Here is a 25,848-nt window from a genome sequence, read left to right on the forward strand (position 1 = left end):
GTGAGGTGGCACAAGTTGTGGGCCTCATCATATCTAGTTTTCCTGGGGTAATGTATGGCCCTCTGCATTTTCGCACTATTATAGAACATGAAAAATCTTAAGCCCTTACACAAAAAGCTGAGAATTTTGATGCCTTTATGAGCTTGACACCATTTGCTAGAGAGGAGCTTCAGTAGTAGATCGATTGTATAGATACTGCAGTCAATAAAATAGACAGATCTGACCCACAAATCACCACTCGTACTGACGCATCTACACAAGGATGGGGGTGCGCAGTAAATGACCTCTCTACAGGGGGGCTCTGGACAGCTACAGAGAAGGAAACCCGTATCAACTACATATCTTGAATTATTGGCTTACAAGCTTATAGACAGCTAGTATCAGGAAGACACGTCAGAGTCCTGGTTGATAACAAAACAGTTCAGGTTATAGCTAATAAAATGGGCACCAGTCATTCAACTAAGTTGAATTTCTTAGTTAAAACTATTTGGGATTGGAGTATTGCAAACAATATATGGCTCACTGTTGCCTGAATTCCGGGGAAAGAGAACATTGAGGCAGACTCTGAATCTCGAAAATCTAGGCGTAACACAGAATGGTGCCTTAACAAAACATTATTTCAGCAATCGTGTGCACAACTTTGTTTTACCCCGAATCTTGATCTGTTTGCCTCTCACATTAATTATCAAGTCAAGCCATATATTTCATATCATCCAGACCCAGAAGCTTTTGCTGTCAACGCTTTTCACTTGACATGGAGTAACTACAAGTTTTATGCTTTTCCTCCTCGGAAGGAACAATCAGACGGGATTTTCGTTATACCCAAGTGGTGGTGGTGGCCAGTGGCAATGAAGATGCTCGTCCAGGCACCAGTGGTTTTGCCGGCGACCGAGAGGACATTATATCTGCCCAGTCACTCAAACGAAAAACACCAACTTCACCAGATACCATCCCTACTGATGTGCCACTTATCCGGAAACAACTCCAAAACAGAGGCTTTTCTTCAACAGGTACCAATAACATGGAAGCATCTTGGAGATCAGGGACCCGATGGCACCTTGTAAAAATGGAAGCTATGTAATGTTTAAAAAACGAGCAGCAGTGATTTATCGGGGTTTAAAAACAGGAGGCTTAGCCGAGTGTTTTTAGACCCGATAAAACACGTACTGCGAGTTTTTTGAACGGCTTAAAAAACATTCCACAAAGAGCGTGTCCCTCTGGATTCAAAACAATGGTTCAAATTGTGAGAGGTGAATATTAGCATACAATAAAAACAAGCTATGCCTTATTAGTATTCTTTATATAAAGAATACTAACGAGGAGTGTTTTATCAGGATATAAAGCTCATACACGTGACGTTTTATCGGTGTTTTGATAGGCTGTTAGGCTCATGAATTATGATTTTTTTAAACTGTAGTAAAAGGCAAGTTAATCCAATTTCGCCAACTGTCGCAGAAGGTGTAAACTTTATAGGAGAAGTATATGATGAAGGTATAGGTTATAGTGGACTTAACACAGCACGGAGTGCATTATCTGCTATAATTACTCTGTGAAAGAACATATCTTTTGGGTACCATCCTAGTGTGCCTAGATTTATGAAGGGAGTCTTTGAAACTAGACCAAGCCTACCGAAATACCAATAAATTTTTGGATGTTCGTACCGTCCTTGATTTTTTACAAAACTCTACCTCTTGTTTAAGGACTCACCCTTAAGAACTTAACTATGAAACTTACTATGCTTTTGGCTCTGATCTTAGCCCAAAGATGTCAAACATTGAAAGCATTATCTATTGATTACCTTAAATTTGGGCACAAAGAGTGCATTTTTTGCTTCACAAAATTGCTAAAAACATTTAGACCTGGAAACCACCAAAGTCCATTAGTGATTGAATCATTCATTCCTAATGAAAAACTCTGCCCTATCAAAGTACTAAAAGAATACCTTGAAAGAACAAAAAACTAACATGGAGGTACATGTAACACTCAGTTGCTAAGTAGTTACCGAAAGCCACATAAGGCAGTCGCCACAGATACACTATCTAGGTGGCTTAAAGAGGTACACGTATTAAAGCAGTCTGGTATTGAGAAGTTTACTGGACACAGCACAAGAGCAGCCTCATCGTTGGCAGGAAAATGCCTTAATGCAGACATTGCAACCATTTTGCAAGCGGCTGGCTGGGCTAACGCCTCAACGTTCAATAGGTTTTAAAACAAGCCCTTAGAAACTGACGACAATTTTGGTCAGGTTTTGTTAGATTCATGTATACAGAAAAATCATTGGGCGAATATTGTGCTATCATTGTACACTGTCAAATTTTATATTACATTGTTTGTTGGGTTTGCCTCTTTGTTGGTTTGTTTTGACCCAAGCCCTCAAGCTTGTGATCCCAACACTTTGAAACTCTCACATGACTCCTTAGTGATGCAGTCCAATGACAAAATAGAATTTAAAAATTAAACAAGACTTACCTTAAGTTGAAGTTTGATTGTAATTCTATGCGTTATTGGACAAGGAAACTAAGGAGTCACCCATCCCAAACTATTTTCTTGATGTGTGATAGGGATTTTGTTTCCCTACCCTAAACATTTTTTTACTGAAGACTGAACACTTGATCTGCGTGCGCATATCTCACATGACTCTTTAGTTTCCTTGTCCAATAACTCATAGAATTACAATCAAACTTCAACTTAAGGTAAGTCTCGTTTAATTTTTAAAAATCTCTACTCTTATTTTCTCTAGCCTTGCTGATGTTGTAACTGAGCATTTCTGTGTACGTGACAATATTTTGACACGGAATAAGAGTACTCAAGGCCTTTCTTTAAAATCTGGATCTGGGCCAGAACAAACCTAGTTTTGTTCTATGCTCCGTTTTTTAAAACTTGTTTCATATCTAGTCCTCGGCCAGTGCGCGTTTTGTAGCCGGCCCGCAGTCCGAGTTTTATACCTGGTCCTCATTTTATACCCGGTCCACAGTCCGCAGTCCGCAGTCCGCAGTCCGCGGTCCTTATTTTATACTGACCGCCTATTTTTATTCTTCCGATTATACGATTGTCACGGTTTGCGTCCCACAAAACACAACCCCTAATAACGGAAACAACACAAGACCACAGTAAAACTCAATTATTACTCGAAGGAGTTGCGCCCGAACGAACACAACGCAAGAAAAGAACACACTAAATTGATACTCGATTATTACACGTTCTAAAAGAGTTGCGCCCGATCAATATGTCCGGCTGCCAGATATCTAGACACGGCCACGATCATTTCCGAGAAGAAAGAAGCAGGCAAACAAAGATTTCTCTCACTTAAAATGCAGTAACAAACTTTCTTACCTTCTGTTAGATAGCTTTCGCTCACAACAGCTCGGACCTTCATCCTTCTCCGCAATGGTCATGCCATTCTGACCAGCGGACTTGAGAGAAGGGAGAGGACGTCATGTTTGCAACTTTGTCCACGAGGAAACACGTAGACTGGTGAGGGGACGCAAGAGAGTAATACTATTTTGCTTGATCACTTGATCACTTTTCGGATTTGCATCTCGATTCAATTTAATTTCTTTATTCACGCTATTCTCAGTATTTACAGTAACAAATATCTAATTTAGAAAGAAGCAGATATCGAGCTAGGGAAAAATACGTTATCCTCAAAGAAACTGATCGCTGTTGCTATTGTACCAGGGGCACCCAACGGGAATATAGTTCAAAACCACTTAAACATAGCATTGTTAAACGTATTTTAGTATTTAAACGGTAGATATAGGCATATTTTTATGCCCTATTTTTTTTTATCTGTTTGGATCTCCTAGCTGAAAGTTAAGTGATCTCAAAAATCTAGGGATCAAAATTAACCTTTTCGAAAATTTCAGCCAGGAAAAAGGCTCCCGAAAATTCTAGGTGACCTTTTTAGGGTAAAATCCGTTAAAAATGGGCAATTATACCATTCTTTCAGATGTTTGAAAATCCTAGGACAGGCAGGCAAGCAAGAAATTTTACAACAGATGTTCCGAAAATTCTAGATCTCAAATCGTCTTCCGAACAGATATTTTCCGAAAATTGACGTTGAGTGCCCCTGATTGTACGGACGGTGTACAAAGTCATGACTTTTTACAGACGGGTCTCAGCGTTTGACACCATCGAGTGCGAATGATCATGGCATGAGGCTGAAATTTCCCTTGCTTTTGAAAAACAAAATTACAACATTAAGAAACGATTTAGAATACAATTTGATGCTAAAGTTTGACGCAAATGCACCTATCAATGGCCATAATCTAGAGGGCAGAGGGGCCCCAGTCAAGGGAGGGACTTTGCAAAGGGCTCAGCCAAATATTTCAATTTCCCTCTGATAGATGGGGCCCCAGAGCAAGCAAAGTCAAGAAATTGCCCCTCCTAGAGAGGTATAAGACTATCATAATTAACAAATGAAGAGGCCTCGCGTGTGACCTGTTCTGTTGTAAAGCACGCAGGAAGAGCACGAAAGAAATGTAGGAGAAAGGCGAGATGTAGTCCGCGAGTGTATTCCCTATTTCTCGAAACACATCACAGGCGAGGCTTCTTTATTTGTTTTCTTAATTGCCGCACGCATTCGGCTAAAATTTTTGCAAAACTTTATTTTGTTAATGCTACGAGTGGCATCAGCTGTGCATCTGTACACGAAGATTAATTGGAAGACACTTTATTACACTTTGTTTCAGGGTTCCCCAGAGTTCTTCTCTTCCTCAGTCAAGAAAAGCTCTGGGGGTCGAGATGGCCATGTTGCCGAAACAAACCACAAGGAGGTGGATGAGCCCGCATTCTCGTGTTCGGCGGCTGCAATGCCTTGCATGCAAACAACTTGAAATGACTCAGAGTTTCTCTTTACTAAGTACTTCGATGTTACCCTGGTGCAAGGTTTATAGAGAACAAAATCTCCCTGATTTTTCCCAACCCCCAGGTAAGATTCTCGTTCAAATCTCCCTATAAGACCCTATAACGAATGTAATTAGCCCGGGGTCCCCCCACTTTCCCCAGGCTGATGAACTTGTAGTCTTGGAGGTCGACGAGCGCAGTCACATTACCTTGAAGACAAGATTTCTGCTCGTAAAAGGATGTTAGACTTGACATGCTTCGCTTTGTTTAACAGCCGACAGAGAAGAACTAGCAAGTGGGATGGGATACTTCCACTTTCACAGCTTCGGGAACTACATTGTTCAGAACCCAATTTGTTATAGGACTATCAAGAACGGTTTTACGTTTAATTCGGCCATTTGTTTATGCTGGTACCCAAAATACTAACTGTATTTTTCACATACGGTTATTCCAGATTTGGCTTATAAACTTCTTGGCCAATTTAATTGCAAGAATGGCAAAAAAGTCACGGTAGTAGTATATTAACAACAAATGTAAGTTTCAACGGTAAACAAAAATAATACACTAATCATCCATTAATTGCGGTTCTAAGTATGCAACAACTACTCCTTATACTGTATGGTAGCTGTTTTCGTCTCATAGGAATTGGGATTACCAGATTTTACTGGACTGTCGAAACTGATCAAGTTGATTGACTATATTTGGTCGACTGCTAATTCCAAAAGTGTTTTTGTTGTAAGAAATCATGATCTGATGTCGTGGGAAATGGATTTCTCAGGTCAGAGACTTTGGCATTAGTCTACTGATAGGAATGAACGGAGCCGGTACGGCGATAACTTTTCTCAGTTGTCGAGCGAAAAAACAAATCTTAATTCGATCGTTCCGTTCTCATATGATGGAAATCACAAGGTATAGCGCAAACATTGCAGTCCGTTTTCAACTGAACACATCTCTGTTTACAAAAATTAAAATTAAAAGATATCTCGTTAGAATGAAGAAACCAAACGCTGAAAAAAAAAAAAATGCTCAGTCTTGGTCTTGCTTCCCCTGTGAAACGCTAGGTACATCACTGTGCATTTCTAAGCTCACCCACAAAAAACCGTTAGTACTAGCAGGGATAAAAAACGCATCTCATATGGCACCTTTTTACCTTTTAATTTAATCATAAACAAGATAACTTCAACCACAATCAGTCATTGCCATTTTAAAGCAATTTAAACAAAGTTTCTTGACATTAAAAGACACCAAGGCGCCTCAACTTGACGACTCCTCAAATGTCATGTGATGTTCGTAGTGCACAAGAAGAAGCTCCTTGCTGCTCAACTCCTCCTGGCAAAGCCAACAGATGCGTTTTTCAGCCTGGTTTGAATGATGTTCTCGTCTGGTGCAGCGATGATGGATTTCAACTTCAAGTTCTTTTGTACTTGCAGAACTTTCTTGTGCTATTTCAAGTTTTCGGAGACTTTTTTTCTGTTGCTATCGCCTCGTGGATCCGCAGCTACTTTGACAATGTTATGACGAAATTCATGATCAATAACAGGACAGACGCATGAAAAACTGACATAAATTTGTTATATTTATAGTGGAAGTGCAGTTTGCTATCAAGTTAGTTCACAGGCACCCCACTTTTAATAATTGAAAGAAACATGATTTTAAGACCCCCAAGTGGCAGGAGGCAACCAGTTGGCTATTTACAAAGCGTGGTAGAGTTGAATCCGGGACAACTGGAAACAAATTCAAACAAGAGCCTAGAACATGATTTGAACCCCAGGGCAACCGCATGCTAAAACCAACGCCCTAATCACTGGACCACGCCACCTCCCATATTGCAACCTGCAACCTGCAATCTGCGACCTGCAAATAACACCAACCGTAAAGGAAAGTTGTAGACTGCGTTGGATTAATTCTATCGTGCTTGATGGATGATTCTTTGGTGATGAAAATGAATTACCTTTTTCAGGTTTATTTCATATCTCCATTCAATTTAATGTGTTTATTCACACTTAATCAAATCACAGGTTATGGATTCCAATCCTGTTGAAGCAACCTGAACCTTTCTGGTGTCCACAAGAGACAATTGCTCAAATTGTCCATATAAGTGAGAGTATGTCATTTTTCCTTTACCTTTTTCGTACTAGTCTATCTACTGTCTTCAATGTATCTACTACAGAAAAGATCATTTAGAGAAAGAAAAGAAAAATGTTATCCTCAAAGAAATTGATTGCTGGTGTACCGTATCCAAAGTAGCATGGATGTTCAGGTTTAACACCATCGAGTGCAAGCAGAAGCCCATAAACAGGAGGATACAACTCCAACACAACAATCTAGGACAAAACCTGTTGAGACAAAAGAACATATACCGCTTAAAACCTACCCTTTTCCCTCCCCCCAACCTCAATATTGATTTATCTTGGTCAGAAATATACTGTAGAACATATGACGATACTCAGCAACATTGACTAGGGGGGGGGGGGGGGGGGAGGGGAGTGGAAAGGGGAGAGTAAGTAGGCATGTTTAAAAATAAAGGCGAATTTGTGTTACTGTCTCAACAGTTTGGTCCGAGATTGTAGGTCTATACATGTAACGCCATTTTCACAAATCAAGCTTTCTTTAGACAAGTTCTCAAATAAAAGTTTGGTTCTTAAATAAGATTCTCAATCCGATGGGTAATGATTTCTCCTGCAAGACTTATGATTAGCTGGAAAGGTATGGCTTTTCTTGAAAACCAATCTAAATATATTTCGGTCTGTTAAAGCGGCGTTGCACAATTACAATGAAGTTGTATGTTTCTAGTCGTGGGCTAAAAGTTTAAAGAACAATTGCTATTGAAATTTATTAAAACGCAAGACCTAATATTAAGTTATGAAAGTCTCTCTCTCTGTCTATCAATTAGATGTATTAAAATTAAATCTAGTTACTCAACAACAAATAATTGTATTCTCTCCAAGAAGTATTACGAGGCATACAGTTCTAAAATAAAGAAGGTATTTATTCCCAAATCTTTGACGCCAAGAACTTACTAGAGGATTCTTTGCCTGAAGAAATTAAATTAAGATTGCTAACTGATCTCTCATTTACTTTTTTTGCTAACATGAGGTATCCAAGCAAAGAGCAGGTGGTCGCGCGGATTGTCGGAGTGGTCCTGGTGGCAAGGGTCATCGTCCTAACCGAGAGATTACGGTCATCATTGTGGTTGTGGTGGTCACTCGTCCGCAGTCATTGTGGCTATGGATGATCATCATGCATAGTGCACATGGTACTCCAGATGTTAACGGTGGTCCCAGTAGTCATGGTGGCTCTGTTGTTCCCAGTGCTCACGACAATCGTTGTAGTCACGGTCGTTATAAGTGGTGAAGATTGTGATGGCGATCATGGTTGTAATATGTCCATGGTCATAGGTTATTCTTAATGAGAGCAAACCGAGGTCGCTTTCCTGCAATTCTTTTGGTATTTGCGTTTGTTAGCCAAAATGAAATATCTAATGAGAAACCTACCTTGGAATAAAATCCAGAAACACAAGTAGTTGTTAAAGCTTTCAGGCCATTTTGATTGCCTTTACCATCAAGCACTGGGGAACTAGCCTTGCATTTTATTGAAAAATAATTCTTGTTATCTCCTATTTGACATTCATACTGGTTACCCATTTTGGTGCTCCCACTATTTTTTGCAAAAATTGTTTAATTAACACAAATATACAACAATGACAAGAATAACATGAAGAACCCATTTAACAAATTTGACGAAATTCATTGTAACAGGAACAGACGTATGAAAAACTGACATCAATTTGTTTTTTACAATAACAAAAAGGCAGAGGGGTTAAAATAAAGTCAAAGCACGAGAAGAACGCGAGACAAAAATGCAAGAAAATTCAATTTTATTCAATCTCACGGAACCAAATTCATAAGTTGCCTCGCTCCCTTATTGGCTAATGAAAAAAAAAAGAGACTTTCTATTGGTTAAAAAGTGACAGATCGACGTTTCACAAAATTTTGCATAAATTAAATTCTTCGAAACGCATAAATTATAAAAATATGTGTCTGTCCGCTTATTGACCATAAAAATTAGCCAATGAGCTCGCGAGAATTTTGCAGTCATTGTAAAAAATGCTGTTTACAGACGCCAGATTACAATCTGCTGATTACATCTTTTCTCTGAGTGTTATTGCGTGTTACAATGCTACCGGAAGAGAAAGAGAAAGAGAAAGAGAACAGAGAAAGAAAGTCCTTGGAAAGCCCACTCCCGAAAAAACATTCTTAGGGACTTTTTTAGCAGTAGCGATCTCTCTTAGAATGACGAGTCTTTCATGCAGCCGCAAAAGGAAAGTCCGGAAACAAAGCTCATCCTCCCGCCCATGCACAAGCACAAAAAATATTACATTTTGAAGCAAGAATACAGTGATTTAGTGTCTGCCCATCAGTCGACCTAACGTGGCAACCGTAGAAGAGTTTACATGAATTTAACAAGATCTGTTTTCGTGTTTTTTCATACCATCAAGACTAAGGCTATGAGAGACTAAGAGGTGGTCTAATATTTGCTTCTCGCTTTTGCAAATATAACATTTTGAAGGAAGAATACAGTGATTTAGTGTCTGCCCATCAGTCGACCTAACGTGGCAACCGTATAAGAGTTTACATGAATTTAATAAGATCTGTTCTCGTGTTTTTTCATACCATCAAGACTAAGGCTATGAGAGACTAAGAGGTGGTTTAATGTTTGCTTCTCGCTTTTGCAAAGGGTGGAGCGATCAACACGTTCCAAAACCTTGGGGGATTTTCTAAAGTTAACAAAAATCGGTTGTCGTTGTTGAATCCTTGACGCAATTTTAATTTTCGGCTGATATTTCGAGGAAAGTGAAGTATCTGGCCGCCAAAAATGTCCTTTCGGCTGGGAAAATCCCTCTCGTCTACTTTTAGTCCAAGTATTCAGCGTTTACTCGATCTCTTTGTGGGTGGCTCGAAGAAATAATTTTGGAAGACATTGTGAAGGCTGGCCTCAGAAATTTCGGAAACCACTTTCTTCCCCCAAACTTGGATAAGAGAGGCAATTACCCGTTAGTGGTTTCAGAAATTTCCGAAATCTTTGTCTTGACCATTGCTGAAAACGACAGCAATTAGCCACTGCCGGTTTCAGAAATTTTTGAAACCCGTGCATTTGACCACGGATGTGAAGGTAAGGGAAATGAGCGATGATTGGTTTCGGAATTTTTTGAAACCAGCTTCAATGATGGATGGTTTCAGAAATTTCTGATACCAGTTCAAAAACGAGTTAACAATGAGTCCTAACAATGTCCAAAGACACTGGAGCCACTAACCTTTGCACTAAGATTAATGTCACGGTAAATGTGTTACTGGTTTCAAAAATTTCCGGAACCATTAATCGCAACACAACTTGCTTTAGAAATTTGCGGAATCCCTTTTATTCTCCATGGTATAGGATTAAGACAACGGCACAACGGCATCACAAATAATTTATTTACAACGTTGCATTGAATTTATATCCGTTCGAGAAGAAAACACTTAAAAACATGAATCTCGAAATTTAATATTTGTTCACGGTGTTCGCCTATTCACTGTTATCTTCCTCAAGCACATCCTGCTCCAAGCTTTGTCTTATCCTCATTATAATGTTTCCTCGTCTGAATCCACGACAACACAGTTCTTCCGGCGTTTGAGACTTGCCTTGGCTGCTGATGCTAAAGATGATAAAACCAAGAAACATCTTATTTGTTGCCTGTCATCACATATTCTTGCCCATAAAACTAGATAAACTGACAAAGAAATATCTTATTGCTCAGTAACTACCTCGGAACTTGGACGATCTTCGCGACATCTCGGAAAAAGCTCGCTTGAGTGGGTAACATGTTCTGTAAAATCTTGTACTGAAACATTTGAAGCTTTACTTCTTGGATGCCACCTTTAACTATATTGGGCAACTACCCTCAACTATATTGGTCTAACTTAAGTTTCATTCTTTTAAAATTTTCTTACTTTATAACGAAAGTAGTAATTTCATTTTGAAGTGGTTAATGATTTCATTTTAAGATAACAGTTGCACACAGGTAATGCAATCTGCTTAAAGAAAAGTTTGTAAATAGCCAACACTTCAACTCCTATCAGTACTAGTGGGTGGCTCTGGCATGTGACTCTATCTAGTCTCAGCATCTTCTGTGTTCAAAGGGAGCCCAACATGTCACTGGTACGAGTCTGCAAGTCACAATTTGGAAATTCAGGTGATAACAAACAAAATGAATTTGAAGCGCGGGTTATAGACGAAGGGGTGAAGTGATCCTCACTCTCATCTTGACAATTTAAAGCAATTTTCTCTCATAGACACCTACATTTGACGCCCAGTCAAGGAATCACAGAGTAAAACTTGTAGATCATTTAACCCTGTTTGACCCCAGACGATTTTACTCCTCAGTGGGGGTCGCCACGGGGGTGAAAAGGTCAATAAATGGCATAGCTCCTACTAACCTCCAACAACTCAGTGGTAAAGCATCCGAATTACACGTAATAATCGGAAGTTCGAAGGTTTCACTCTTGCAATGGAGCACTCAGATATTCCCCGAGCATCTATCGAAGTAATTAAAGTGCATGCACCACCGACTTGTGAAGGTATTTTAAGACATTCGCAAGTGTATAACTACTCGAAAGTAGTCAACCTGGGTAACTGATCAGGTACTTCAACTATGCCTTTGATTACGTCATAAAAATACCGAAAGAGCAGAAAAAAGACCTATGTCTTCCCCGTGTACCCAAATTAAATGACTTTTTTGACTGTGACAAGAAAATCTTTTTGATACTTGTCTTTTCGATATGCAACTGCCGGGATTTTTGTGAGGACCGCAGTCATTCTCGCCTAGTACTCTGCACGCTTGTTGAAGAAACTCCAGTGAAAAATTTATTTCACTTTACCATACGGTTTTATTCACCAACCCAAAATCAAACTAGTGTACTGATATATTGGTAGAACAAGGCTGTGAGCTTAACGGACATGAATTTGAGATGTTGTCAAATGACGTTTCCGTCTATGACTCCCTTTGGTACCTAACGAATCTTTGCTTTAATTAGAAATTCTTTATAATCTTGTCTTTTCTTTTACTGAACAACAACAACAACAAGATTTAAATGCTAACATTTACGTCTATATGACTTATTTTGGATTTCATAACCCTAAAGAAAGGTTCGTAAAGTGAAGTTCATATGATGGCAATGCACACTTGACCTTAGAAACAGAATGTGACTGCCTGGAAATTTGCCAAAGTAAGGAAACAAGTTTTTTCTCCAGGAACACTTCGATATGCAACAATTTGGTGGTTAAGATGCATTTGCAGAAAATGAGAGGTGCTATGCTTAGTGGTTCCGAGGTCGTTAGTATTTCACCGTTGATTCCTCTCGGGAACCATCGACGGTGTCACAATTACAAAACATATGGCTCACTGGCAAATAACGGTTCCTTCGGATCAATTAGACTTATAAGATAAAGATCGGGGGTAGTTTGTGAATAGGCACTTTTCTGGAAAAGAATTTCTTATCTTCTCTTTAGGATAGAACTTGCCAATTGTTTTCCCATAAACCATATAAATTGTGCGTTACGCTGCTATGTAGCCGAGCATTGCTAACCTGCGATCAGGCTCTATTTTAGTTTCGCGTGGTACGTAATGTGGAGTTGGCGAAACGAAAAATAGAGCCTGACCAAATTTCTCTTCGATATTCCTTCCGCCCACTTTTTTTGATTGATTGACATGTCCTTCATCGGCCAATCAAATTTACTTCCATTACACCAATACACGCGTGGACGGCAGATTCACGCTATTTTGTTTTGACCAGAGTTGATTACCGTGGGAGGAATATTATAAACGAATTCGAAAGTTACCGTTGGCTTTAATTTGAGAGAAACACATTTAAAGCATGGGGAATGTTACTTTCTGTACCTTTTCGACGACTATATTGCGGCAAAGGCCGGCGTAATTCTTCCTCCGAACTTCACTGAATATGCAATCTTTTAAGCTTGACATCTTAATTTGTAATTGAGATAACCTAGCATTTTGTCGTTGGACGGTTTGGCAATAGATTTTTAAAGAAAAAAAAAGGAGAAATACATTATTCTTTTAACGTGTTTGCCCATTAAGGTTTCTTTGGTGATTTTTTCGGGTAATATCTTAATTCAGTTGCAGTGTATTTCTAGAAGTTGCGCGCAGTAAAATCATGATAAATTTGACCGTTAATCTTTTGATGGAGTACGAACAGTAAGATGGACTCGCAAAATTTCTTTTATATTTGTACAATTGGTCTCTCTGGAGCGAGAGTTAAATCAACTGGAAATATTATGAAGCAATCTTGACTCCAAATTGTGCAAACAAACCGTGTCATGTACAGTAAGTGTGATACACAGATATTCAAAACATGCATTCGTGTAACTTGCGATTTTATCAGCATCTCCTCGTTTTGATATATATGTCCTTTGTCTCACCCAGGAAACCAATATGCATCGGCTTTCATTGCCATTTGAAAGAACCAGCTACTTAGCTTTCAAAACATCAGGGAAGTTTGTGCCAAAGTACTTTCAACCACATGGCCACAGAGCTCGACAACGGAATCGCTAATTTCACTCTTTCCAGAGATTCAAACCCGATTCTGGACAAGTTATGAGATGTTCCAGATGGCATATCTCCATTTATACAAATAAAATCAAGTTGCACCGTCCACGTCATTGTAAGAAGAAAAGGCAGCATTTTTTCTTCGTACACTTATGGCGGATTAATCTCGAGGACTTCGCGAGAGCGCCGCGCAATCACGATGGCATTTTCACTTCCGGCGTTTCAACAGCCAATCAGATCACGAGTTTGGTCGGCCAAAATTTGGCCGACCGTCCGGAATTCTTGAGAGAGTTTTGGTCAGGCCCAATTTTAGCGAGCGACGACATAAGAGAACATATGGGCGAAGCTAAAAATGGGCCTGATCGCAGGTTAAGCATTGCTGAGGGGATTTTAAGGACGGTGCCTACTAATTAAAGATATTTTTGCCCCGGTGTGTGATTATGCAGGAAATGTAGATCTTAAACACGAAGACGCACTATAAAAGGGGGCGCTTCACGCACTGCTTTTGTTCGAATTCATTCAAGCACGACTGATTAATTATCCAAGATGGTGATCAACAAACAGCAACACAGAGACGGATGTCCGAAAAGATATTTCTAGCGCGAAAAAAAAGGGACTGGGAATTTGAAAAAAGAACGACAGATACCATTTTATGGCATACTACGGACACATTGCCATAAGGGGCTCTTTTATTGAAGAAATTATCACAGAAATCTCGGTTGCGTCCACGGTTGATTGATAAATCATTTGCATTCCCGCGCACGTCAACGGGTGACTGACAAATGAGCCTCGATCTTCCCAGGGAAGACTTCCTTATATAGCGCGCCTTCGTGTTTAACAAGTGTTATTGAAATTAAAAAAGAAAATTGGGGTTAACCACGCATTTTTCAAACATAATTCATGAATAATATTTGTAAAAATCTTTAAAATACAACGAAATGTATGGCGTTCTTTCTCAAATTGAAGCTTAATTATCTCTCGAAAATGCATGGTTACCCCCAATTTTCTTTTTGGATACCAAGAGTACTTACTAAGATCTACTTTCTCCGGATAGTTTTAAACCGCGCAAAAATATCCCTGTATTAGTAAGCATCACCGATAAAAAATCCAAGTATCTCGAGATGCACAGAACGTATGCGCATTAACAATAGTAGGCACCGTCCTAAGCTGCCTGGGGTTAAAGAGGCCCGTTCGTTACAAAAAGTCGTTGTTTCTAGGGGAACCTTTAAAACACTATTTTGAAAACACATAAAAAGGCATTTACAATATTTACAATAACTTGAACTGGAATAACCCCCCCCCCCCCAAAAAAAAAAAAAAAAAAAGCTGTGTTTAGATATTTAAACAATGGTCTAATTTTCAACGCACCTTAGAAAAGGCTGAACACATATGGCGGCGAAGTAACGTCCAACAAAACTTAACAACGAGGAAATGGAACGCTTTTTAAATTTACAAACGCAACACCATTATAGCCGACGAACTAAAACTTTCTTAAACAAAATTCATTAAGAAGCCACCCAACTACTTTAAGTTGATGGCTCCTCAAACGTCATATGATTTTGATAGTGTGCAAGAAGAAGCTCCTCGCTGCACAACTCCTCTTGGCAAAGCCAACAGCTGTAATTTTCACCCTCGTTTGAACTAACCCTAACCCTAACCTGAACACATATGGCGGCGAAGTAACGTCCAACAAAACTTAACAACGAGGAAATGGAACGCTTTTTAAATTTACAAACGCAACACCATTATAGCCGACGAACTAAAACTTTCTTAAACAAAATTCATTAAGAAGCCACCCAACTACTTTAAGTTGATGGCTCCTCAAACGTCATATGATTTTGATAGTGTGCAAGAAGAAGCTCCTCGCTGCACAACTCCTCTTGGCAAAGCCAACAGCTGTAATTTTCACCCTGGTTTGAACTATGTTCCTGTCGAGTGCAGGGGCGATGGATCTCTACTTCGTGTTCACTTGCACTTGCAGAACGTCTTAGTGCTTTTTTATGTTTCCTGACACTTTTTTTGTTGCGAAAAAAGTTTCCTTTTGGCTTACGTTTGTAACGCTTCTCTCTAGCATGGGCTCTTTCGTGTTTCCTCAAATCTCCTGCATGGCTAAAACACTTGCCAGATTGTTTGCATTCATAAGGCTTCTCTCCAGTATGGACTCTTTCATGTGTCCTTAAATTACTTGCAACGCTAAAGAGCTTGCCACATTGTTTGCATTCATAAGGTTTCTCTCCAGTATGGACTCTTTCATGTGTCTTCAAATTTCCTGCGTTGCTAAAACAGTTACCACATTGTTTGCATTTATAAGGTTTCTCTCCAGTATGGACTCTTTCATGTATCTTTAAGCTTCCTGCTTCGCTAAAACATTTGCCACATTGTTTGCATTTGTAAGGCTTCTCTCCTGTATGGACTCTTTCGTGTCTCCTCAAATCTCCTGCTTGGCTAAAACACTTGCCACATTGTTTGCATTCATAAGGCTTCTCTCCAGTATGGACTCTTTCATGTATCTTTAAGCTTTCTGCTTTGCTAAAACACTTGCCACATTGTTTGCATTCATAAGGCTTCTCTCCAGTATGGACTCTTTCATGTCTCCTTAAATGTTCTGCTTGGCGAAAACACTTGCCACATTGTTTGCATTCGTAAGGTTTCTCTCCAATATGGACTCTTTCATGTATCTTTACATTTCCTGCTTGGCTAAAACATTTGCCACATTGTTTGCATTTGTAAGGCTTCTCTCCAGTATGGACTCTTTCGTGTCTCCTCAAATTTCCTGCTTCGGTAAAACACTTACCACATTGTTTGCATTCATAAGGTTTCTCTCCAGTATGGGTTCTTTCATGTTTCTTTAATTTCCCTGCATCGCTGAAACACTTGCCACATTCTTTGCATTCATTATGCTTCTCTCCATTATGGACTTGTTCATCTCTCGAAAGACTTTGTTCCTCGCTGAGACAGTTTCTTTTCTGTATACACCAAGTACCCTTGTTGACACAACGGCAGTTTCTTTCCTTAAGTGATCTTGACATCATTAACAGATTGTGATTTTACTTAAGACTAAAATGCAAAAGAAAAAGAAGTTATTTCTATCAACAACGTCCAACAGACACTTCAGTCAAAGTCAAGTCATTAATCATCTTTTAACTTTAAAAAAAAAAAACGATTTAGTGTATTAATTTGTTAACAGAAGTTAATGACCTAATATATATTGTACACATGTACACAGCGATCACGTGTCATATGGTATGCATCGTGCTATCGTTTCGTTCAGTTTCCCGCTCAGTTGCTGATTTGTACCTTACCGTCCGTTTCTCCCTAGGCAGATGTCTTTGTCCCAAATGGAAATTATATGTAGCTGCCCAGCGATGGCCCACAACCATGGTCATATCGTCATCATCGCATTCATTAATAGGAAGTTAATAAAAAGACAATCAACACGGTACATACAATTGTGTTAAGTGTTCTAAGAAATTACGGAGTTAGCGACGCGAAGAAAAGAAAACTTCTTAAAGATAATCAGATTTAGCAGAAGAAAATAAAACGTCTTAAATAATTAGAGTTAACAGAAGATATTAACTTTAAGTAACAAGATAACAAATACAAAAGGTTTGCATCATACCTCTTACGATTTATGGCCCGCACGCTTCGCGCTTGGGCCATAAATCAACGGGAAAAAACGAGGATCCGTAACTTACAGTACGGACCGAGAAAACGAGGTTAGTAAGATATTTATTATATCTCTGAGGTTAACCAGCGCGCGGGCAAGGAAACTAGTCAAAGTGAAGCGGAAGGTTCAACTGCCACAAAGAATGCCGTGCCAAAATCCCAAAAACTAAATCTTCTTGGCTGTTAAGTTTGAAATAGTTGCTTGCAAGATTCAAACAGTTTTCAGTACAAGTTTATGCAACAGAAATGACATGAAAAACTCGCTAGATGATGTTTTGTCGAAATTTTAAATTTAGCGGGCTGTACAGCGGGCCGTACTGTAGAATACGGCCCGCTAATTTAGCCAATTACAGCGCGTGTACTATCTGAGAGATATAATAAAGTGATATATTTCCGATAACTATGTCAAACAGCAATTCAAAGTGTTGTAGTAAGCAAATTTTTTTGTTCAGTCTTGTAATCATCCAATTGCTGGCACTGTGTGTAAATTTCATTACAACGACCTTGTTATGTTAAGTGTACACAGCCCTTTTAAAATGGTTAATTTCCAAAACAGAAAATATCAGTTTTGCGTGTACAATAAACCTAAAGGAAAAATAACAGTGTGCTTATTAGTCTCAATAAAATCAATCGCTGTATGCTCGATTTCACGACGTGGCTGAAATTTACAACATGCCTCCCTGAAAATGCGCGAAGCCACCAATACATTCGATTTTTGTCGCAATGAAGACAAAAATTTATTACTAGCCACGACAATGACGTATTTGTCTCGTGTGCAAAACGACCGTCATACTTAATTAGTTTATTCGGCAACGTACATTTTAACCAAGTCTTTTAAAACGTTCTCCTGGCCGACAACAGGGTGTCATCTTTGAAACCAGTAATATAAACAGTGTACTTGCTTAATATATTTACTCCCTTTACATTGATAACAAGACGCTGAAGTCAGTGTTTACTCGGGATACTCTTAACGGCATGGAGATTTTTACAGTACAAGAATTGAGAGAAATTGCTTTGGAAGTTTCCTCGAGGACGAGTATGAAAACTGAAACATTCACACCATTGTGATTGAAAACACCAATTTCCTTTGAACTGAAACTTGTAGCTAGTGTAAAATTAATGTATTTTCTATTGGTCTGCGTTTGAATTCTTCTAATTTGAAGGGTTTTTGTGGTTTGTTATCAAGTATTTTCTAGGTGTTTTAGTAGTCCTCCGGAATATTCCCATTCAGTTACCAGGCTATTTAAGCAGCTGGCAAGTTTTGGTTGTTCTCTCACTCTTGCAATTCAACACTGACGTTCTCAGCTAGTTCCCCCACCGCACCCTCTTGATTGTACAGCTTTTTTCTTGTATTTGTCCTTTTCTTTGTCCGATCAGAATTTGCTGGAAATACCGCCAACAGGTGCTTCCGCTGCAATTGGATTGGTCACGGGGCTAAAGCATGTAATATTGGTTGGTTCCAACGCCTTCCATCGAACAAAAGTGCCTCCTTTACTACCCCTCATGCTCGGTCAGGAGCAGGAATCACCTACGATGGTTTCTCCTAATTAATGTATGGTACAGGTAACAAATCTTCCATTAGATCTAAGCGAGTACCAGGAATTGCCTGAGCTTAAGGTTCATTTGCCCATGAAAGGGAATTTAAGGAGAGGTGTTGGTTGTTGATAGATATTTCAGTTTTGCGCAGATAATCGTATTGAATTGGAAATCCAATGGGTTCCTCGAACTGAGCTTTTATGAGTCGTCTTATTGACAATGGCGATTGACAGTTTGGTGATGCCCGTTTCCAGCTGTATCTAGAGCATTAAGGGAGAAAACGTTTTACGTTCTCCCATATAAAAAGGGGAGGGATGCTCGCCGTCTCGCTTAGGGGCGTAAATTTCGGATTTTGGTCTCACTTAGGGTGTTCTGGGCAAAACGCAATCATATACAGCCGTGATAGTCTCCTTTAGGGTTATAGCCGTAATGGTCTCCTTCCGAAGAAATATAAAAGGGTATGTGTACATTTTTATATTTCTTCACGACGGTGAAAGTAATAGATAATAATGTCATTGCCATCATTAAAAATCACAGTATTTTATATATATCTGTGTTTTAATATGGTCTCTTTTAGGGGTCAAAAAAAGCCTGGGCCACGACCAGATTGGTCTCCTTTAAGATTTAATTTAAAATTTTCGACGAGCATCCCTCCCTTTTATATGGGACAGCAGTTGAGTAATGGCAGAAATCAATTGGTTTCCTTCTCACCATTCTGAAGAATTGCACAGTTTTCAAAGCATATCCCGGCAAGTGAAGCTTTGGTGTAAAGCTCCCCATTATTTTAATCTAGCTTCAGCATAAAATATCCTCAGTACATATGCATTCGCCAACTTGTCCTTTGCGTCGTCTACCTTTTTTTCCTTGAGATACTCTCGAAAAACGTTGAGTGCAACTTTTGTTCCTTTCTTAGTATTCTCGCCGTTTTTTTGATCAACTAAAGGTGTCAAAGCATTCTCTGACTGATCGGGGAACCGATCTGCCATTTTCACACAAGAGTACTCAAGGCCTTTCTTTAAAATCTGGATCTGGGCCAGAACAAACCTAGTTTTGTTCTATGCTCTGTTTTTTAAAACTTGTTTCATATCTAGTCCGCGGCCAGTCCGCGTTTTGTAGCCGGCCCGCAGTCCGAATTTTATACATGGTCCTCATTTTATACCCGGTCCACAGTCCGCAGTCCGCAGTCCGCAGTCCGCGGTCCTTATTTTATACTGACCGCCTATTTTCATTCTTCCGATTATACGATTGTCACGGTTTGCGTCCCACAAAACACAACCCCTACTAACGGAAACAACACAAGACCACAGTAAAACTCAATTATTACTCGAAGGAGTTGCGCCCGAACGAACACAACGCAAGAAAAGAACACACTAAATTGATACTCGATTATTACGCGTTCTAAAAGAGTTGCGCCCGATCAATATGTCCGGCTGCCAGATATCTAGACACGGCCACGATCATTTCCGAGAAGGAAGAAGCAGGCAAACAAAGATTTAACGATACAACACCTTCGAAGAGACCGATCTCTCACTTAAAATGCAGTAACAAACTTTCTTACCTTCTCTTAGATAGCTTTCGCTCACAACAGCTCGGACCTTCAGTTCACTCCTTCTCTTCGCAATGAGCTTCGCAATGGTCATGCCATTCTGACCAGCGGACTTGAGAGAAGGGAGAGGACGTCATGTTTGCAACTCTGTCCATGAGGAAACACGTAGACTGGTGAGGGGACGCGAGAGAGTAATACTATTTTGCTTGATCACTAGCCAAGGGGGGGGGGGGGGGAAGGGTTCTCCTCGGAGTGGAGGTGGGGGTGTGCCGCCCGGGTCTTCAAATCCCGACCCTATTTCAGACCTAAACATGCCATTTTCCACACCCGTTTTCAGACCTGACCTCTAAAATTCATACTCGTTTTCAGACCTGAAAACCTGACCTGAGCTTGCAAATATACACCCGTTTTCAGACATGGCTTTATAAGATCGTTACATTATTATAGTATCCGAGTGAAATCACAACAAAGTATATTACGTTAAAGCATAATATTTTTTATTAGGAAGTATAAAATACTGAGAATTGCATCAGGCACAAAATTCTAGAATAGTTCACGCTTTAAATTGTGCCGTCATGACAACAGTTTGCAGATATACTAATCGATCTAACGGGAACAGAATAACAGAACAGAACAATAATATAAAAAAAACGAACTCGAAAGGAATGAAAATACATTGACTCGTTATTATACATTATAAGGCCTATTAACATTGAACATAAATCTATCTCTTTTGTATCAATTTAAATGCAAAAAAAAATCATTTGAAGTTCAGTTCAGTTAGTCGTTCCAGTTACGTACTGAGAAGAAAAATATGTTTGTAAGCTTTCGTAAATGTTCCCGGCCCCAAAAACCCTACCCGATTTCAGACCATAATTGTCAAAATCTATACCCGTTTTCAGACCAAAACGGCTGAAAAACCATACCCTTTGGGGCAGCACATACCTATATACCTTATATAGGGGAGTACCCCCCCCCCCGGGATCACTAGTCGTCTTGTGTTTCGGATTTGCATTTTTTCGGATTTGCATCTCGATTCAATTTAATTTCTTTATTCACGCTATTCTCAGTATTTACAGTAACAAATATCTAATTTAGAAAGAAGCAGATATCGAGCTAGGGAAAAATACGTTATCCTCAAAGAAACTGATCGCTGTTGCTATTGTACCAGGGCACCCAACGGGAATATAGTTCAAAACCACTTAAACATAGCATTGTTAAACGTATTTTGGTATTTAAACGGTAGATATAGGCATATTTTTATCCCCTATTTTTTTTTATCTGTTCGCATCTCCTAGCTGAAAGTTTAGTGATCTGAAAATTCTAGGGATCAAAATTAACCTTTTCGAAAATTTCAGCCAGGAAAAAGGCTCCCGAAAATTCTAGGTGACCTTTTTAGGGTAAAATCCGTTAAAAATGGGCAATTATACCATTTTTTCAGATGTTTAAAAATCCTAGGACAGGCAGGCAAGCAAGAAATTTTACAACAGATGTTCCGAAAATTCTAGATCTCAAATCGTCTTCTGAACAGATATTTTCCGAAAATTGACGTTGGGTGCCCCTGATTGTACGGACGGTGTACAAAGTCATGACTTTTTACAGACGGGTCTCAGCGTTTGACACCATCGAGTGCGAATGATCATGGCATGAGGCTGAAATTTCCCTTGCTTTTGAAAAACAAAATTACAACATTAAGAAACGATTTAGAATACAATTTGATGCTAAGGTTTGACGCAAATGCACCTATCAACGGCCATAATCTAGAAGGCAGAGGGGCCCCAGTCAAGGAGGGGACTTTGCAAAGGGCTCAGCCAAATATTTCAATTTCCCTCTGATAGATGGGGCCCCAGAGCAAGCAAAGTCAAGAAATTGCCCCTCCTAGAGAGGTATAAGACTATCATAAGTAACAAATGAAGAGGCCTCGCATGTGACCTGTTCTGTTGTAAAGCACGCAGGAAGCGGATAGAGCACGAAAGAAACGTAGGGGAAACTTGAGATGCAGTCCGCGAGTGTATTCCCTATTTCTCGAAACACATCACAGGCGAGGCTTCTTTATTTGTTTTCTTAATTGCCGCACGCATTCGGCTAAAATTTTTGCAAAACTTTATTTTTTTAATCCTACGAGTGGCATCAGCTGTGCAACTGTACACGAAGATTAATTGGAAGACACTTTACTACACTTTGTTTCAGGGTTCCCCAGAGTTCTTCTCTCCCTCAGTCAAGAGAAGCTCTGGGGGTCGAGACTGGCCATGTTGCCAAAACAAACCACAAGGAGTTGGATGAGCCCGCATTCTTGTGTTCGGCGGCTGCAATTCCATACATGCAAACAACTTGAATGACTCAGAGTTTCTCTTTACTAAGTACTTCGATGTTACCCTGGTGCGAGGTGTTAGAGAACAAAATCTCCCTGATTTTTCCCAACCCCCAGGTAAGATTCTCGTTCAAATCTCCCTATAAGACCCTATAACGAATGTAATTAGCCCGGGGTCCCCCCACTTTCCCCAGGGAATGGCTGATGATCTTGTAGTCTTGGAGGTCGACGAGTGCAGTCATATTATCGTGAAGACAAGATTTCTGCTCGTAAAAGGATGTGAGACTTGACATGCTTCGGTTTGTTTAACAGCCGACAGAGAAGAACTAGCAAGTGGGATGGGATACGTCCACTTTCACAGCTTCGGGAACTACCTTGTTCAGAACCCAATTTGTTATAGCACTATCAAGAACGGTTTTACGTTCAATTCGGCCATTTGTTTATGCTGGTACCTAAAATACTAACTGTATTTTTCACATACAGTTATTCCAGATTTGGCTTATAAACTTCTTGGCCAATTTAATTGCAAGAATGGCAAAAAAGTCACGGTAGTAGTATATTAACAACAAATGTAAGTTTCAACGGTAAACAAAAATAATACACTAATCATTCATTAATTGCGGTTCTAAGTATGCAACAACTACTCCTTATACTGTATGGTAGCTGTTTTCGTCTCATAGGAATTGGGATTACCAGATTTTACCGGACTGTCGAAACTGATCAAGTTGATTGACTATATTTGGTCGACTGCTAATTCCAAAAGTGTTTTTGTTGTAAGAAATCATGATCTGATGTCGTGGGAAATGGATTTCTCAGGTCAGAGACTTTGGCATTAGTCTACTGATAGGAATGAACGGAGCCGGTACGGCGATGACTTTTCTCAGTTCTCGAGCGAAAAAACAAATCTTAATTCGATCGTTCCGTTCTCATATGATGGAAATCACAAGGTATAGCGCAAACATTGCAGTCCGTTTTCAACTGAACACATCTCTGTTTACAAAAATTAAAATTAAAAGATATCTGGTTAGAATAAAGAAACCAAACGCTGAAAAAAAAATGCTCAGTCTTGGTCTTGCTCCCCCTGTGAAACGCTAGGTACATCACTGTGCATTTCTAAGCACACCCACAAAAAACCGTTAGTACTAGCAGGAATGCAAAACGAAAGCTTGGGATATATGGCATCTCATATGGCACCTTTTTACCTTTTAATTTAATCATAAACAAGATAACTTCAACCACTATCAGTCATTGCCATTTTAAAGCAATTTAAACAAAGTTTCTTGACATTAAAAGACACCAAGGCGCCTCAACTTGACGACTCCTCAAATGTCATGTGATGTTCGTAGTGCACAAGAAGAAGCTCCTTGCTGCTCAACTCCTCCTGGCAAAGCCAACAGATGTGTTTTTCAGCCTGGTTTGAATGATGTTCTCGTCTGGTGCAGCGATGATGGATTTCAACTTCAAGTTCTTTTGTACTTGCAGAACTTTCTTGTGCTATTTCAAGTTTTCGGAGACTTTTTTTCTGTTGCTATCGCCTCGTGGATCCACAGCTACTTTGACAATGTTATGACGAAATTCATGATCAATAACAGGACAGACGCATGAAAAACTGACATTAATTTGTTATATTTATAGTGGAAGTGCACTTTGCTATCAAGTTAGTTCACAGGCACCCCACTTTTAATAATTGAAAGAAACATGAGTTTAAGACCCCCAAGTGGCAGGAGGCAACCAGTTGGCTATTTACAAAGCGTGGTAGAGTTGAATCCGGGACAACTGGAAACAAATTCAAACAAGAGCCTAGAACATGATTTGAACCCCAGGGCAACCGCATGCTAAAACCAACGCCCTAATCACTGGACCACGCCAACGCTCCCATATTGCAACCTGCAACCTGCAATCTGCGACCTGCAAATAACACCAACCGTAAAGGAAAGTTGTAGACTGCGTTGGATTAATTCTATCGTGCTTGATGGATGATTCTTTGGTGATGAAAATGAATTACCTTTTTCAGGTTTATTTCATATCTCCATTCAATTTAATGTGTTTATTCACACTTAATCAAATCACAGGTTATGGATTCCAATCCTGTTGAAGCAACCTGAACCTTTCTGGTGTCCACAAGAGACAATTGCTCAAATTGTCCATATAAGTGAGAGTATGTCATTTTTCCTTTACCTTTTTCGTACTAGTCTATCTACTGTCTTCAATGTATCTACTACAGAAAAGATCATTTAGAGAAAGAAAAGAAAAATGTTATCCTCAAAGAAATTGATTGCTGGTGTACCGTATCCAAAGTAGCATGGATGTTCAGGTTTAACACCATCGAGTGCAAGCAGAAGCCCATAAACAGAAGGATACAACTCCAACACAACAATCTAGGACAAAACCTGTTGAGACAAAAGAACATTTTTGGTACTCCAACAAGTTATCCAAATATACCGCTTAAAACCTACCCTTTTCCCTCCCCCCAACCTCAATATTGATTTATCTTGGTCAGAAATATACTGTAGAACATATGACGATACTCAGCAACATTGACTAAGGAGGGGGGTGGGGGAGGGGAGTGGGAAGGGAAGTGTAACTAGGCAAGTTTAAAAATAAAGGCGAATTTGTGTTACTGTCTCAACAGTTTTGTCCGAGATTGTAGGTCTATACATGTAACTCCATTTTCACAAATCAAGCTTTCTTTAGACAAGTTCTCAAATAAAAGTTTGGTTCTTAAATAAGATTCTCAATCCGATGGGTAATGATTTCTCCTGCAAGACTTATGATTAGCTGGAAAGGTATGGCTTTTCGGGAAAACCAATCTAAATATATTTCGGTCTGTTAAAGCGGCGTTGCACAAATACAATGAAGTTGTAAGTTTCTAGTCGTGGGCTAAAAGTTTAAAGAACAATTGCTATTGAAGTTTATTAAAACGCAAGACCTAAGATTAAGTTATGAAAGTCTCTCTCTCTGTCTATCAATTAGATGTATTAAAATTAAATCTAGTGACTCAACAACAAATAATTGTATTCTCTCCAAGAAGTATTACGAGGCATACAGTTCTAAAATAAAGAAGGTATTTATTCCCAAATCTTTGACGCCAAGAACTTACTAGAGGATTCTTTGCCTGAAGAAATTAAATTAAGATTGCTAACTGATCTCTCATTTACTTTTTTTGCTAACATGAGGTATCCAAGCAAAGAGCAGGTGGTCGCGCGGATTGTCGGAGTGGTCCTGGTGGCAAGGGACATCGTCCTAACCGAGAGATTACGGTCATTATTGTGGTTGTGGTGGTCACTCGTCCGCAGTCATTGTGGCTATGGATGATCATCATGCATAGTGCCCATGGTACTC

General features: G+C 39.5%; 1 protein-coding gene across 1 annotated transcript in view; it reads right to left on the reverse strand.

Moving 5' to 3' along the window:
* LOC138005044 (zinc finger protein 721-like) overlaps positions 1–20,264 on the reverse strand; it is a 39,278-nt gene extending 19,014 nt beyond the window's left edge. Inside the window, exons 1-2 of the mRNA XM_068851336.1 lie at positions 20,208–20,264; positions 15,266–16,504 (exon numbers count right to left, since the gene is read on the reverse strand). Coding sequence (XP_068707437.1) covers positions 15,266–16,479 — 1,214 coding nt within the window. The 5' untranslated portion in view covers positions 16,480–16,504; positions 20,208–20,264. The remainder of the gene's footprint in view (positions 1–15,265; positions 16,505–20,207) is intronic.
* Positions 20,265–25,848: the final 5,584 nt, after the last annotated feature.

This window comes from Montipora foliosa, chromosome 6 (assembly GCF_036669935.1).
Source record: "Montipora foliosa isolate CH-2021 chromosome 6, ASM3666993v2, whole genome shotgun sequence".
Lineage (NCBI taxonomy): Eukaryota > Metazoa > Cnidaria > Anthozoa > Scleractinia > Acroporidae > Montipora > Montipora foliosa.